The sequence below is a fragment of the Glycine max genome, chromosome 10, assembly GCF_000004515.6.
Source record: "Glycine max cultivar Williams 82 chromosome 10, Glycine_max_v4.0, whole genome shotgun sequence".
NCBI lineage: Eukaryota > Viridiplantae > Streptophyta > Magnoliopsida > Fabales > Fabaceae > Glycine > Glycine max.
In genome coordinates this window covers 7,180,002-7,194,157 of record NC_038246.2, presented here as the reverse complement: position 1 = coordinate 7,194,157, position 14,156 = coordinate 7,180,002, and the positions used below count along the sequence as shown (strand labels likewise).

Sequence of the window (14,156 nt, the reverse complement as noted above, 5' to 3'; positions counted from 1 at the left end):
TTATTTTTTGAGAACTTCAAAATGATTATTTGTATGAAGAAGTATTTATAACACCCACAACCTATTTTTTTTTTTCAAAGGAGCCACAACCTATATTAAATAATGAATTCAAAATAGGTAGGTTCAACTAGTTTAATCGAAAATAAATTCTTTAATTTATTGCTGTGATCAAAACTTTTGTTGCATTGATCAATCGGTGGTCACAAATTAATTAGTAACCAACTTATTTTATTATAATTTTGCACAATTTGAAAAAATTTATAAGAGGAATCACATTGATGATAGATGACTGACAAGAAAAAGGTTAAATTATAATTTTTTCATAATTTCTTAAAGTCATATTTTTTATTTTTTTTAGATTTTAATTGTAATATTTAATTCTCTTAATTTTATAAATTAATAATTTTAGTCTTTCTGATATTCTGGTAAGAGTTTACTAATTTGCTTCTCTATACACATCTCTTTTACCTCACCTCTATTATTGAATCATCTTACCAATACTAACACCATATTAGAGTTTATAATCTTTTATTAAAGTTTTTTTAAATAATTCATAATTTAATATCTTTGATAATCATAATTATTAGTTAATAATCTATCAGAGAGACCAAAATCGTAAATTTATAAAATTAAAAAGACTAAATATTATACTTAAAAATTAAAAGAATCAAAATTATGAATTCAAAAAACTAAAGAGATGAAAATTACAATTTAACCTAAAAATAAACTCTTATTTTGATTTGGTAAAAGACATGGAAATGCTCTATCTCATACTCGTAGACTTGCTAAGCTAGCATTTCATTTTCATGATTGTTGTTGTACAAAAGACATGCACCATCAGATATCCTGTCTATATATTTTGGAATCTGATGTAATGGCTTTGTCATCTGAGAGTGTGTTTAAATTATAGTTGCATTCAACTGAATTCACATTTAATTCAATCCATCCCTCACACAACTTTTATGTTTGCACATTGTTTCTAAACACACACCAAATAATATGATATCAATCTTTAGAAAAAGAAATAATTGTTATCAAAATCAACTAATTTAACATATATGTCATTTTGTAACTAAATAAACATATAAAAGAATTTTACATTATTAATACCTGTATTATTTATTTATCATTTTGTACGCTTTTTTTTTCTTATCTTGTTGTCCTATTTTCTTGATCTAACTTTTCCACCCATTACATAGTTTTCCGTATATATGTTCCTATCTAATAGAATAGTTATAGAATATCAATATATAATATTTATAATTATATTATTATGCAATATCTCATATTATTAGTGTAAAATCACAATTTTTATATCAACAATTTAATTTTCAATAAATGAAATTCAGATACTAATACTTATGGTGTATAATAACAAGAAGCATGACACAGAAACCCAGAAAGCAGAAATGTTTGACGCGGTCGAGTGAAACCCTTTCTACTGTTCTAATGCACTCAAGAATCTATTGCGACCAAGATGCATGCCCCATACATATGTCTCTTTCTGATGTAGAAACAAGATGCACATGCATGGCATGGCATATCCTGCACACGTACGGAAGCATGAAAACGTGCTTCCTCTCAAACAAGACATCTTTTCCCACGCGTGAGATTCCCAATCTGGGAGATTATGGGCTGGCCTTGCTCTCTCACCATGGCCCAAGCATATTCTGGGCCCCAATACTAAAATCAAACATATGGGATTTCAGGTTGTTGCTACCTGCACCCTATTATGTTTTACCTGCACCTCCATGATTTTCAATATCTCAAAATTACCCTGCTACTTCTTCTTCTTCACCCCCTAACACTGTACCTCCTTCGCCTCTACTTCTCCCGTCACTCTTGTTTTATGTTGCAATTAATACCTGTTATTACACGTTACATGATATACAAGATAGCTTTCAAAAGTTTAACTTCAGAAAGGAAAAGAAAGAGGAAGAATGAAACTTGTAACTTTAACACAATTCTAGTGATAGTACAAATAGTCAGGCCATGGAAATAAAAACAAATTCAAAGAGACTACAGAGACAATACAACCAAGTGAAATAATGAATTAAGGACAGAAAGAAAACATGGGTGCAGCAAGCATGGGTCAACATTTCACTAAGTTTGAAGCCCACCAAATATAAAGGTCATGCTTTTCTCACACTCCTTTTCTCTAATTTCACACTCATACTTGTTTATTTATTTTTGTTTACAAAAATTTCCTTGTCTAAAACAAATTCTAGTTGTGTAGTATACATATTGATTCGTTAAAAATTGTGGCACTGGATCGGACAAGTGTAATTTTCATGTTTGATTGAGAAAAAATCATGGATGACACAAATGAAAAATGAAAAGATGGACAACACAAAAACCCATTTTTTTTGTTATTCAATAAATTATTGGACAACTTTTTATCTCAAATACAAATTATTAGAAGACAAAACTATCCGTTTTATCTTAAATACAAGCAATCCATATAATAAAAGATAAATAGATAGCTACTTTAGTGCCGTGAATGCAAGAGATATACAAGAAGCAGCTTCAATTATTTTTCAAAATGTTTCCAATTTCTTTCTTATTAATTAGCTGATGAATTTCAATTCACCAAAAAAAAAAAATAGCTGATTAATTTCTAAGAATAATCAAGGCTTAGTTCCATTGGCCATTTATTTTCCATGGGCTTTTAGCTCAAAGATGCAGAGTTGCAGATTTATTTTATTTTTTAACAACGAGGACAACAAAGTTCGAATTGACTTATATTAAAAAAAGTTTGAATTTATAACTTTGTATAATCTACCCAAATTTTGACTCTTAGACCTATCCTAATGTGTTTCCGCTTTCCGGTTACCATTCATATTGACACAACAACGTGTAAAAAATAAGTAACAAATTCGATCATATATAATGATTCACATGCATAGACTTTCTTCCCTCTAATTGTCTTTTTTTTTATATCTGAAAAGTTTAGGTATATTAAATCTCAGAAGTTCATCATGCGACAAAATTCGTTAAATATTTATAAAAATACTTACATATTATTTATCAATAAAATTTTCACATCAATAACATGATTGGAACTCACATCTTATAAATCCTTATAAGATATGAGTATAATTTTTATGAATTGGATCAATTTTTATTCATATTTTTGTTTTCTTTTCAATTGAGACGCATGTATAAAATAAAATGCATTCCACAATCCTACCACTCAACAACAGTATTATATATACTTAATTTGTCTCATTTTATAGGCTTAAACAGTATTAAGTACAGGACCACGATCCCCTCCCTCCACTAATATTGCTGACAAATAATCACGTCACCGATGCGTGGATTAAAGTTCATCATTCTAATTTTGCCAACTCGATCGCATGCCTAGCTTCCTTCACATACAAGCAAAGCAATGAGAACAGCACATTACATACAATCGATGGATGCATGGCACGAGCACATGAATTCAATGGCTCACTAATGTAACAACGTGGTGGTGCACGCAGAGAGAATTTCCTGTTTAATTAAAACACAGATTCCTAATTAATCATTCTAATCATGGTTGTTGTCAGCGCCGCTTTATACATGGCGTGGAATAGCCTATGATTTAATCGCTTTTCATTAATTTAAATAAGTACTTATAATCCTACGGATGAAAATAAATAAATTCTTATAATACAGCAAATCACGTACTTGTAATAAAAATCGACCATTAGTACGTACGTAGGACCTTATATGCTTGAATCATGGTTTAGAAACATTAATTAATGTGAGTTGGTATAATAAGTGATTAAGGATTCTGAGTTAACTATATATCATCTTTCTATGGAACGAGTTTGATTTTTCTATATCTTACTAAAATCTTATAACTGGTGGATAATTATTTTCAGGAGATCTTTAATTTTAGTACTGAGAAACTAATTGAATAAGGGTAAAATTGATGATTGCCATTTAGATCTATCCAATAATCCTTTACGTCTTTGATGGAAACCTCAATATGTCATTGACATTCTACCCTGTAATATTGAGTACTTCATATTGAACTAGTTTTAATACCAAAAGAAACATTAATTGCAGAATATGTGCCTAAGATCCTGTAATAAAGCTCTTGCATCTTATACCATGTAATCATTCCAAGAGCGTAGTGCAGTTCATTTAAAAAGCTTCTTAAATATTAAAATATATCACATGAGATATCCATTTCATTTTTCTATATAATCCACCTCAACACACTCTTTGTTCAACACGCAAGTTTAGCCAATACAATACTGAACCAGAAAAGGAAAGAGGCAAAAGAACAAAAGAGATCTGAAAAATGTTTTCAAGAAACACCCTTTGGCTTTTCCTTGCAATTTTCTCCCACAGTGTGGCCATTTCATTTGCCTCTGACCCTGATCCAGTCCAAGACTTCTGCATACCAAACCCAAGATTTGGTGCCATCAAAACAGCACATAACATGCACTACATTCTCCCATGCAAGAACTCCTCCGAGGTCATCACTGAGGACTTTGTCTTCTCAGGACTCACAAAAGCCTCAGAGAACTTCTCAAACACAGGCCTAGCTGTGGTCTCAGCAAACCCTACCAATTTTCCAGGGCTCAACACTCTAGGCTTGTCTTTCGCGCGAGCTGACATCGAAGTTGGTGGCATCAACCCACCCCATTTCCACCCCCGAGCCACGGAGCTGGTTCATGTGCTGCAAGGAAAAGTGTACTCAGGTTTTTTTTTTATCAGCAAATTAATATTAATTGTTAATTATCAGTATCTCATTTTCCATATCTTTTAATGTTTTAATTTTCTATTTTTTGCCCAAAAATAATTAATGTTTTAAGATTTTAAAGTCCAATTAATACATTTTTCTTAGAAATACCCTTATTCAATACTCATTACTAATGGTATAACTACCAAATATCAAGGTATTGAATAAGAATTTTAATTCAAATATAATCATTTTTAGTTTCATTAAATATTTTCGAATGTATATGTAATAATCTTAAACATTAAGTATATACTAGTTTTTTATGTTAGTGGGGACAATTCGTAGTGAGGATCTCTTCCTTCTTTCTTTGTTTTTGGCTACTAAATCAATCTTACAATCTCGTGTACTCAGGTTTTGTTGATTCCAACAATAGGGTGTTTGCTAGAGTGCTTGAACAAGGAGAGGTCATGGTGCTCCCTAAAGGGCTAGTGCACTTCATGATGAACGTTGGTGATGAACCTGCCACATTGTTTGGAAGCTTCAATAGCCAAAACCCTGGTATTCAGAAGATACCTTCTGCTGTGTTTGGCTCAGGGATTGATGAGGAGCTTCTGCAGAAGGCTTTTGGATTGAGTTCTAAGCAGATTGGGATCTTGAGGAAAAAATTTGATCCCAAGACATCAAGGTAGATAAATAATTAATATAAAGGTAGTTCCTGTTGGTCTATTTACCTTTCAGGGTTTGAGTCATATCTTGGGGTTTAAGTTTTCTTGCTTCTTTCTTTGTTTTGAAGAGTTTTCAACCCCCTGTCCCACTTTTTGTGTCTCGTTGTAGTATTACAATACTATATAAGTGAAGAATATGATTGGTCACACTATCTTGTATTGAAACTCTGAAGCAGCAAAGAATCCATCCCTTCTCTCTCCCCATAAAGTTAATTAATAAGATTCAAAAAAAAAAAAGATAGGAAAATTTTCAATTAAGATACTTAATTGTTTTTATTGTTGTTCTCTAATTAAAATTGGGCGTTCATCTCAATGATTTTTATATATAATAAAAAATTGTATTAAAAATCATAATTTATCAAAAGTAAAATTCTAATTTTGATCGGATAATAATACTAACAAACTCATTGGCGGAGTGAATCAAACCAAAATTAAAATAAGATGTAAAAGTATAAGTTTTATACTATTTTATTATTAATTTCACTCATTTTTTCTCTCTTTTACCTTTACCAAACATAGGAGTAAGGAGTTATATTATATATGTAAGGTTTGCCCCCAGAAGCTGGGTAATTAGACTTTTGGGTGGTGAACTAGTGATATTTTTTTTTAATATATCTTGGGTGGTGATATTTTAAAGGAATGAAGGTTGCTTAAGCACATGATGATATATGATTTATGACAAGGAATAGTGCTGCGTGGCAACCTAATGAGCTGCTAACTATTTTTTTACACCCCAAATACTTCAAAAGTCGTCATAGGCTTTTTGCAAGAGATGATAGCAATCATAAGGCTTTGCCAATTAAGAAAAACATTTTAGGCAACACTGCCAAAACAAACACATGACATCATGAAGCTTCAAAATCTATAAATTAATGAGAAAACAGCATTTTTTTTATTCTTTAATTTGTTGGCAAGTGGAGGACATGGTTTTGATTACAATTCAGAAAAGCCGAAGCTATGCCTATCGTGAGACACCCAGCAACGCGCACGAATTATTCTTTCGTATGCTACAAATTTACTTCTGAATTCTTATGGGTGGCATTATGTTTGGCATTACACGTGACATGGAAAAGGGTGAAATCGACTAAAAACATTATTGATAATTATATATCCCTCTTTCTAGAATTTAGAAAGAATTCAAGTTCAGACAAATAACACTCAGTATTCTGTACCTTTTTCATATGACTCATACAGACGTTTTAGGTTATTAGTATAATGTTTTAATTAATTAAATTAATGAGTCAATTATATTATAAAATAAATAATATTATTATATATAATATTAAAATTTTTAATGTATATTTAATACGCATGTAAATTTAAATAATAAATTTTATGACAATTAATTTTAATATAAATTATACGAATTATTTAATCCGTATAATTTTTTATAAATAAATAATATTTACTATTATAAAATTTAATATATATTAAAATTTGTAATAGTAAAAAAATTTAATGCACAAATGAGTTATTTAACATATTAATAATTTAAAAAAACAAAATTTTAAGGAATTAAAAAAATAAAAATAAAAAACCAAAAAACCAATACGGATCAAATTGATTCATATGTGAAAAATCTACTTACGAATCACCACTCAGCCAGAAAAAGTAACTTAAAAAGGAACAACGAGTCAGGGACATTTTGGATATTAATCAAAAATGCTGAGTGCACCTAACAACATCCAAACAAAGAAAAACACTCACACAACCTTAATGCGCTGACCCAATAACTAAATCTCAAAAAGATATTTACCGAGAACCCTTAAACCGTGAATGAACCTAAATATGAAGAAGTGTATTTCACAAGATATTTTATTTAATTTTTAGTCTTTTTATTAATTACAAAATTTATTTGACTATTGGACAAATAAATTTTTTTTAGTAGTTTTTTACTTTGTATATTTATTTCCTTTTTGTCTTTAGATATTTATTTGATTTTTTAATATTTTCTATTTAAAGTCAAATTTTATTATTTTTTTATATAATTTTATATTTTTCAACTGCTGTAACATGTAATTTTATCAAACACTTATAATTTAATAAGATAATTTTTTAATTTTTATCAACTAATTTTTCAATTTTCAATTAACTTTTTAATTAATTTTATCAGATGCATTGTAAAGAATTTGATAAGATTTTTGTCCAAAGTCCGAACAATATCCTCCAAGAAACATCAAAATAACCAAATCAAGAAGCATATATAGACATAATGGGATTGAATATATTCTCTCTATCTGTGATCCTCCATTTGCAAATCAGAGTAATTTGAACGTCAAAATCCTTGCAAGCACACCACTGAAGTCTATGGAAATTTCATTCGAATATTTCAATTCCAAACACTGGTGCTGAACATAACCATGCTTGCTTTGGATGATGGGTGTTCAATTTAGATCATAACATGAACTATTTTTCCTTTTTTTCTCATCTATTTATCTATCCCATCATCTATATCTGTCAGTTGTTTTAATATATGAACCACAAACTTTACAGACATTTAGAACCGTTGAAAAATGAAAATAATTAGGATGTGTCCAAATTAATGTCAAGTACATGGCGTTGAGGATTGATTTCTGCTATAGAACAATCAGGCATTTAAAAGCCAAGCAGAGTGAGCGTTGATAAGAATTGAATCATTGTGAACATTGTTCTGCTTCCAAATAATAACCCAAGAAGTCTAAAACTGGTTTTGCAAAATAGTGATGTTCATCGCCATTGTGTCAGCTTGAGAGTAACTTGAACAAGTCAACTTCTGTTAAATAACTTCCCACACAAAAGAGTAAAGTTCATATAATTATTAAGAAGTAATAGGATTCTTCCTACCATTAAGTGTACTCAAATATTGTTCAAAGTTGATCATACATCATTCTGTTCAACAGTGAATTCTCCAAAACTGAGATATTAAATGCCGAAACTGACCTGAGATAGACAGTAACCAATATAGAAGCCGCCAACTTCGCACTGACAGTAACTAACATAGAAGAAGCCTACTTTGCACGTAAAAGTGACTTAATGATAGTATCACTCATACCATCAGCATGAGCAAACATGTGACCAGAACCTTGGAGTTCATGATAGTGAATCCATGGAAGCTTTTGCGCTATGTATCGTTGCAATGTAACTGGAACCATCAGATCCTCATCTCCATGCCAAAGATGGACAGAGCCTTCATTATTTGGAAATGGGTTTTCAAGATCAAGGGGACTATATTCCCAGTTACCGAAACCAATATTTAAGTCGCGGTGGAGGGTTTCATAATCACCTTGCTGTCTTACCTGTGCCTATTGAAGCCACACAAAAAACAAAATTTATAAATCTCTATAAAGAATTGAGGTAAGAAACTGATGTTTAAGGGACTTAAAAGAGCTAAAACTTTTCCAAGCCAAATATGCTAACAGAAACAAGGCATGTTGTTAGATATTATGAGAGGAAATTATTTAGTTGAAGACAACTACAGAACTTCAAGCACGCTCAATTAAAATGAGGCTAATCAAATTCAATGGTTCAATTAATAAACCACCATTTCTTTATTAGTGGAAGAAATTCAGGGCACTTACGAAAGTAAAAAGTTCCTTTAGCATTAGTCAGATAACTGAAAAATCAAATATCAAAAGGGCATGTAACAAAGCACTATCAAATCAAACTGTGTGCACAAGTAACAAATTGTCTTGTTTCAACAAAAATATACATGGCAAAAGTCTTTCCCCTGTAGGTTGGATAAACTACACAGATTAAATGATGTCATAGTGCAATGCTTCAACACGAAATAGCATGCATAAAAATTTAGAATTTCTGCATCCCTTAATTACAGTGGAACCTTTAAAATTCAATTTGTTACTCAAAGATCCATCACAAATTGTGAAAGAACTCAATATAGTATCTGTGAAATCAATAAACTTTAGGAAGTTATCCGTGGGATGCAGAGAGAAAAATTGACAAACACAAGACAATAGCTACTTGAGAAATACAAGACAATAATATCATGAAGATTGATTTACCTGCTATGCCAACCTAACAAGGTCACAAGTGGTAGTGCTCTAACAATTTTCTAAATAAGTAGCTTACGTAATTTGAAGATAAAAGAATTAATAGAATGAGGATCTTATAGGAGCCATGCACAAAAAGTCTCGAGCACAAACAAACATTTTGCGTCTCTGATAAAAAGTGCTTCAAAATATTTATCATGCAACTCATTTATTCTGCTTCCGCAGATGATGTATCTGTAAAAAGATATCAAGTTCCAACAATAAAGTGATACTCCACAGTCCATATTGCAAGCTATTCATGGATACAGGGTAAGTATTTCTATCATATATCAATTTTATTGATTAATTATTGACTTAATTACACTTTTGGTCCCATTACTATCTTTGAATTTGGTCCCCCCCTCCCCCAATTTTTTTGTTGTGAATTTGATCCTCCCACTATTTTAAGTGTGCATTTTTTTTATTCGTTAAATTAACATTCAATATTTAATAGAAATGCTGACATGGATGTGCAGTAGAGTGCCAAGATAGCAATGTCATTAAATACTGGGAATGTCAAGTTAGAGGGCGAGTCCTGCCGCAACAGTAAAGTTGTGCCTTGGTAACTGGCTGGTCATGGGCTCCAATCTGGAAATAGCCTCTTTGCCTATACGAGGGGAAGGCTGCGTACGATTACCCTCCCCCTAACCTTCGCAAAGAGAGGAGCCTTAAAGGCACCGGGGTATGTTATTTTTTATTGAATGAAAAATTGATGAATGGATCAAAATTACACAGTTAAAATGGTAGGAGACAAAATATGCGAAAAAATGGGCAGGAGGATTCGAGAAATGACGATAGTAGGAAGACCAAAAGCACAATTAAGACTTGATTATTACAAAATGCATGAATGACATGATCCAAACCAAATACTTGGGAAACAAGATATTATTTAGAAGTCTAATATTTGCCTACAAATGCTGCATCTACTCCAAAATTGATGCCAACATAATGCCTCAATAATCATAGTTTAAATACTACAGTCTATATTTCTGTGTATCATATATCTTTTAATAGTCGTAGTTGTAAGCAAAGACAAACTGTTGTAGCTATTAATTTCAAAAGTTATGAAACTTTTTTTTATCAGTATAACATCAAAAACAAAAACACAGTATGCTTACAGAGAATTCAGAAACATTAGGTGTTGAGAATTGTTTACAACCAATTTCAAAAAATGCAGACATCCACTTACAAAAACTGAAAAACACTTTTTTTGTGGTCAAATTCCAAGAGAATATATTCACAACCTTAATTTGTGCAGTTGGTGAGAGTTCTGATCTTTGACAAAACAATGATCAACATATCTCAAAATCAAATAAAGTTTTATGAATTTAACCAATACAAATTTAACAGCTAAATCACACACTGAATGGATTCACAATTTTGTAATCACCTAAACGCTGGATACTTACCACATAACTCTTTCTATTAGACATCTTAGGCACAAGTTCTTTGTCTTGATGAGAAAGGTTATCTGGACTATGAGCAATTGCAGTAGAGGCAGGGAACCATCTTTGAGTGTTCCACCAGTAAGTTAGCCACGGTATGTAGTGAGCAACACGAAGTGCCCATCGGTCTTCTAATTTTTTTTTAGAAAATGCTTCAGTAGTTAAGTTTGCAGGAAGACCAGGCCACCAGTAGTTCACAACGGGGCTTATGAGTACTGCACCTGCCAGCCTGTCAGCATTGAAATATGTTTTACAAAGAGAGGTTGACAGCTGTGTCTCACACCACTAACATGTATAGGCAAGCAAGTCGATGTGAACATAACAAAAGAGCGAATGATGCAAAAGGAAAAATAATAGTGATATGTTTTTAAAAAACAATAGTTTTAACAAAACAACAAATAACCATGATAAGTCATACCTGTTAGGTATGTACTTAAGGCAGTTCCAAACAACTTGTCCACCCATGGAGACACCAACTACATAGAATTTGGACCCCAATCCCAGGTGATCTGCAAGCTCTTCTATATCTAAAGCAAGGCTTTTTAAAGTACGATTTGGATCAGGATCACTTTCCCCATAACCAGGTCTGTCGAAAGATACAATGTAGAGCCCCAGCTCCTCAACAACATCCTGGAAAAACCCATCTTAAATATAATAGTACAAACAACAAAGATATTAGAGAATGCTATGAACGACAAAAAAATGTAACATTAATAATTACCGGCGATAGGGTATTGGCAACCACAGTATCATGCCTGCAACAATCAAAAGCATGGACAGAGATGATTTTATACTTGGCTGCATCCTTTGGAACGCCATGCTCTTTGTATGCCAAATGCCTTCCGTCTCTTAATTTGATTCTTGGTGCTGTTATAGGCGGTCCATCAGAAGTGCCACATATCTTGGGAGCGGGAGGTTGAATAACCTGATAAGCCCATGCTAAAAACCCAATAAACAACACTGCTAGTGCTGTTCCAAGAATTCCTAAGAGATCATAATACCAAATTAAAAAGACAGATGAATACAACTTAAAACATAAAGATTAAACAACAATTTGCAGTCCATAACTCAGGCATGAATATCAAAATACAACTTAATAATTACCCTAAGATACAATACAGGTGAGACTAGCTATAAAACTCCTACAGCCAACAAGGGTTGGTTCTGTTGGCAATGATCGAAGCAAGATACTTAAAATTGCTTAGGTTGGACTCCTCCTACCATAAATCCCCCATAGCAAGCAATTTGTAAGTACCATTATAAACTTGGGATAAGGCTTGTAGCATACCAGGATTAGGAATGGGATACTCTCCTCTCCCTAAACTTTAGCTTTACTAATAAATAAACCGCTTATAAAGAAAAGGGATGGACAAAATAAAAGGTCACCAACTCTATTGATAACTAACAATAATTTAATTAGAATGCATTGCCAGTGCAAAGATTTATTTACATAGTAATCCAATCATCGATTACCAATTCATTATGTTGACTTTTGCAAAAAATTCTTTCAAAGTCATATCTAGAGTGATTTCTGATCGGTTGCCAGTGTAAAAAGTTGTACAGCAATAGTTTATAATTAAACTTAAGTGATAATAAATGATATGTAAGTATGAGGAAAGGAATATCATAATTCGTAAGCAACTAATAATGCCGCAGGCTCAATTCAAGCCATAACTATTGAACTGACACACAATCGATGGTCCATTTTACGTGTCCAAACAAAACAATCTGTAACAAGAGGGTCTATCTCAGTTGTTACCTGTCTTCTTCGATTCCTACCGATAAAAAAAAACAAAAAACAAAAACAATCTGCATCTATCTATACTTCTAGAAAAGAGAATTATCCACCCTGATTAAAACAAGCGCTGCGAAAAGCTCCCCAAGCATCCTCGGTGCCCATCAAACAAACAAACAAAATGTTTGGGATTAATATCCTCATTTCTAACTATTGATGCAGCACGACCCAGAAACATTTACAGCTTAAAATGCAATAAAAAACGAAACTTTAACGAAGGGTGAGTGGAATTACGAAGAGATAGTACCCGATGGGAGGGAAAGGGAATTGGTTTTCTTTGCCCTTCTGGTGTGGGCCCGAGCTGATGCAGCAGAAATTTTTCTGTTCACTCCGGTGGCCATTTTGAGAGAAGAAAGACCCACCCACCAACAACGGAGGCCTCAAAGTAGAAACAGAGACAGAGACAAAGATCTAAGACCTGGGAGAGCGGAAAGTTAGAAATTTAGACAAGGCGATGATGGGTTGGACATCATTATCCTTAATTATTAGTATTAAGTAATTAATTAATAATATGGAGTTAGATTGCTCATTTTATGTTATGGTAACTTTTATCAATTAATTTTTATAATTTTGTAAATTTTATTATCTAGCTTTTGTTTTCGTCAATTTTATCACCTAATATTTTAATTTTACACATTTTATTATGATTGACATGTTAAACAAAATGTGAGTCTTGGTTTGGTTCTGCGAAAGTATTATTTCCCGGAGGGATGTATGTATACCAGTGTGGGATAATTACTCTTATAAGGTTTTATTTTTTATTAATATATGAGTAATATAAGAAAATTTTGTCTCCATAAAAAAATAGGTCTCACTCTCATAAAATTATATTGCAAAATAAATATAAAAAATTAAAAAAGAATATATTGTTAATAATTGTTTTACTTTATCTTTTCTATTTAGTGTTTTTTCAATATTTTAAATATTTTTTGTTATGACATTATGTAGTTTTAAAAGCATGTGATATTTTTGTTTTAGGTAAACTAGTAATAATTTAGTCTTTGAAAAAAAAAATCAATGTAATTCACAAATATGTAAAAAGTACAGTCAACCTCAAATTGATAATTGAAAAGTAGTATAACTTAATATCAAAATAGTGTTTGAACATTACACTTAATCATAAAATGATCTCACAAAACTTAACATATAGTACATTGTCAAACTTTTTACATATTTAAGAATTAAATCATAATTTTTGTTCTTAACTAAATTGTTACCTGTTTACACATTTAGAGATTAAAATGATCATTTATAAAAAAAATATTATAAACTATTTTTTGCTCCCACTAAAATAAATTCTAGATCATCCATTGCCCATGAGGATTCTTTTTAAAAATAGTATGAGTCGCACATCTCTTTCTCTCTACTTTGATTCAAATATTTCTTATCAATTCTCTTCTATTTTTTTCTCTTCCACATAACCAAATTCACCCTTAAAGAGAAAAAAAAACATTGTTTTTTTACTAACATAATATTAAAATGAACAAAAAA

At 31.5% G+C, this 14,156-nt stretch overlaps 2 protein-coding genes across 2 annotated transcripts; one reads left to right on the top strand and one right to left on the bottom strand.

Moving 5' to 3' along the window:
- Positions 1-4,218: 4,218 nt before the first annotated feature.
- LOC100306160 (germin-like protein) lies at positions 4,219-5,547 on the top strand. The gene is made up of 2 exons (NM_001358011.1): positions 4,219-4,694; positions 5,087-5,547. The coding sequence occupies exons 1-2, from the start codon at positions 4,292-4,294 to the stop codon at positions 5,362-5,364; spliced, it is 681 nt and encodes a 226-aa protein (NP_001344940.1). The 5' UTR covers positions 4,219-4,291; the 3' UTR covers positions 5,365-5,547.
- Positions 5,548-8,131: 2,584 nt separating this feature from the next.
- Positions 8,132-13,124, bottom strand: LOC100791240 (uncharacterized). The gene is given in 5 exon segments (NM_001255764.2): positions 8,132-8,681; positions 10,835-11,099; positions 11,289-11,500; positions 11,592-11,854; positions 12,913-13,124. Coding segments are annotated over 5 exon segments (1,128 nt in total). The 5' UTR covers positions 13,007-13,124; the 3' UTR covers positions 8,132-8,387.
- Between the last annotated feature and the right edge of the window lie 1,032 nt (positions 13,125-14,156).